This window comes from Struthio camelus, chromosome 15, assembly GCF_040807025.1.
Source record: "Struthio camelus isolate bStrCam1 chromosome 15, bStrCam1.hap1, whole genome shotgun sequence".
Taxonomy (NCBI): domain Eukaryota; kingdom Metazoa; phylum Chordata; class Aves; order Struthioniformes; family Struthionidae; genus Struthio; species Struthio camelus.
Window position 1 is genome coordinate 20,487,682 of NC_090956.1, and position 2,910 is coordinate 20,490,591.

A 2,910-nucleotide genomic window follows, 5' to 3' on the forward strand; every position below is an offset into this window, starting at 1 on the left:
CCTATACACAAATGTTAAAAATAAATAAACTGTACACAGAAAATTTCCTTTAACATCTCTACATGACTATATGTATTCCCACACAACAAAACGATTCCACTCTTTCATAGATTTGTACTTTTCTTTAAAAATTCCTCCTTAATTAATCGTTATACACTTTAAAAAAAAAAAAAACCAAGAGCTTGGTGAGTTAGTTCAAACATCAGTGACAAGGTCTGAAGAAGACAAAAAAAAAAAAAAAAGCAGCACAGAGAAACAATCATCTTCGGGCATGCTGCCGTTCTTTCTTTCTTTTTTCCCTCCTTTTCCTTTTGTTGAAATCATCTTTACAGGAAATTTCTGCCCTTCCCTTCTGCAGGGAAGCACTCAGGTTCTGTGGGGATGGGTTTAAAATGTGGTCCTATGTCTTTAAAATAATAATAATAATAACAATAATAATTATAATAATAATAAAAAACAGCTGAAATTTCCCCCCTTTCCTTTAAAATCTCTCTATTTACACGGCTGGTAATTTTTTTAAAAATTTTTTTATTTTCCTTTTGTTAGAAGGCTATATACGTATAAAAATAGACATCTGATTGTAGTGCTTTACTGTGCCTTTGGCCTGCCCTGCAGTTCCTGGGTTCGCTTTTCCCCTTTCAAATAAAATAACATTAAAATAAGTCAAAAAGGGTTCCCCCCCCCCTCTCCGAGGGGAAAAAAAATCCAAACGAAAAAAGAAACCAGTGCAAGGGGCCGAGGGGAGGCGGGCGGGCAGTGCCTGGGCGGCGGTGCCGGTGTCCGTGCCGGGGCGGCGCGGGGCGGCCGCGGAGCCGCCCGCCGGTGGGGCCGCCGCGGGGCCGGGGCCGGCGGCTAGCAGGAGCACTTGCACTCGGAGATGAGCGGGTACTGCACGGGGATCCAAGTGCAGTACTTCTGGCTGGACCAGCCCTGGCAGTGCCAGCGCAGGAAGGTCTTGGTGACGGACTTGACGGGCTTGCAGAACATGCCCTCGGGGAAGGAGCAGGACTTCTCGGCGAAGCAGTTGCCCTCCTTGATGTAGCGGGGCCAGAAGCGGACGCCCAGGTCCTTCCAGGTGTAGAGCACGGGGCAGTAGGTGTACGCCCAGAGCCACTGCAGCACCTTCCGCCGCGCCTTCTTGCCCACCTTGAGGCGCGGCCCGTGGGGCGGCGCGCCCAGCTCCAGCCGCCGCAGCTCCGCGGGCAGCGGCGCCGCCGCCCGCGCCCGCCCCGCCGCCGCCGCCGCCGCCGCCGCCGCCTCGGCGCCCGAGGCGTTCGCCGGGCCCGGCACCGCCACGGCCATGAAGCTGGGGTCGAAATGGCTGCCCAGCTTCTTCCTTAAAGTCCGCTCGTCCAGGTCTTGCTCCTTGGGGTCGTACTCGGGGTCCGGGTGCTCCACGATGTCTTTGACGGGCAGGTTGTCGCTGGGCGAGGGCCGGAGCCGGAGGAAGGGCTGGCCCCAGCCCGGCCGCAGCAGCCCCAGGCAGGAGCAGAGCAGGAGGGCTCGGATCGCCGTCATGCTCCGGGCGGGCCCGGCCCGGCCCGGCCGGCACCCGCCGCCCTCGGCTCGGCGCTGGCTTCCCCGCGGGGCTGGCGCTGCGGGCTCGGCTCCTAGCGCTGCCCGGCGGCGCCTGCCAACTCCCGGGGATTCATAAATAGGCAGAGACAAAGTCCGGCGAGGCCCGTTACTTTAAATAGCTCGGCTGGGGTTGTGTGACAGACGCATCTGAGGCTCCCTCCGCTCCCGCGGCCCGGGCTCGCTCCCCGGGACTCCCCGCCGGGCCGGCTCCAGCCGGGGCCGAGAGCGCCGGGGGGTCCGTGCCTCCCCCACGGGCGGCGGCTGGGCAGGACACGGCGGCGGCCGAGCCTTCCTCCTCCTCCTCCTCGTCCTCCTCCTCCTTCTCCTCCGCTCTCGCTCGCTTGCGCTCTCCCCCCCAAAATTCACAGCGGACTCGTCTCCATCGCCATGGTGACAGCTGGGCTGAGCCCCACGACAGCTTGTCTAGACGGTGTGACAGGGTTTGGCGTGAGACCGGAGCCCGAGAATAAAACCCTCCTTTATAGCCGGGCGAGCCGGGCGAGGGGGCGGGGAGGAGGGTCACGGCGGCGCGGCCCGCTCGGGCGGCCCCTGCGCCGCGCCGCCTGCGCGGGGCACCGCCGGGGCGCGCGGAGGCTCAGGCGGCCGCGGCGGGCGGCGCCGGCTGCGCCCGGGGCCGGGGTGGGCTCCTCTTCATGGCGCGGGCTCCCGCGGAGGCGAGGGGCTGGGGCGGCCCGTGGCCCCCCAGGGCATCCTCCGCGGAGGATGGGACGGCGCGGCGGCGGGGGTCCCCGGCAGGCAGCGGAGGTGGCGACAGGCGAGGGGAAGCGGCGAGGCGGCCGGCCGGGGCGGCGCGCCCGAGGCTCCCAGCGCGGTCCCTGGCGGCGCCCCCGGCTCCGTGAAGCAGCTTCTCGGCGAGGGCCCGGCAGCGCGGGGCTCGGCCGCCGCTCCAGGGGCCCGGCTCGGCCGCGCCGCGCTCAGCGCATCCAGCCGCGGGGCAGCTCCGCGCCCTGCCCTGCCCTGCCCTGCCCTGCCCTGCCCTGCCCTGCCCTGCGCGCTCGGCTCGGCTCGGCTCGGCTCGGCTCGGCTCGGCCCGGCCCGGCCCGGCTCGGCTGCCGCCCCGCTCCGCCGCGCGCACTGCCGCGCGCCCCTCGCGCGCCCAAGTTAAATATGCGCCCGGCGCGCGGCGCGCGGCCCGCCCCGCCGCTGTCACTTTCGCCGCGCGCTGAGTGACAGCCCCGGCCGCCGCCGCCGCGCCGCCGGGTCCTAGCGCCCGCTGTCTTAACCCCTTCCCCGCCGGCGACCCCGCTAAGCGCAGCCCGGCGGAGGGCAGCGGCGCCGCGCCGGCAGGGCTCGCCGCCGCCGGGCCCGCTC

The 2,910-nt window shown here is 66.0% G+C and overlaps 1 protein-coding gene across 1 annotated transcript; it reads right to left on the reverse strand.

The window, feature by feature from the left end:
- Positions 1 to 831: 831 nt before the first annotated feature.
- Positions 832 to 2,061, reverse strand: LOC138061068 (noggin-2-like). The gene has a single exon (XM_068908375.1). The coding sequence runs from the start codon at positions 1,516 to 1,518 to the stop codon at positions 853 to 855; it is 666 nt and encodes a 221-aa protein (XP_068764476.1). The 5' UTR covers positions 1,519 to 2,061; the 3' UTR covers positions 832 to 852.
- Positions 2,062 to 2,910: the final 849 nt, after the last annotated feature.

Coding starts and splice junctions, on each gene's coding strand:
- LOC138061068 (XM_068908375.1), bottom strand. CDS start 1,518: ATGACGGCGATCCGAGCCCTCCTGCTCTGCTCCTGCCTGGGGCTGCTG.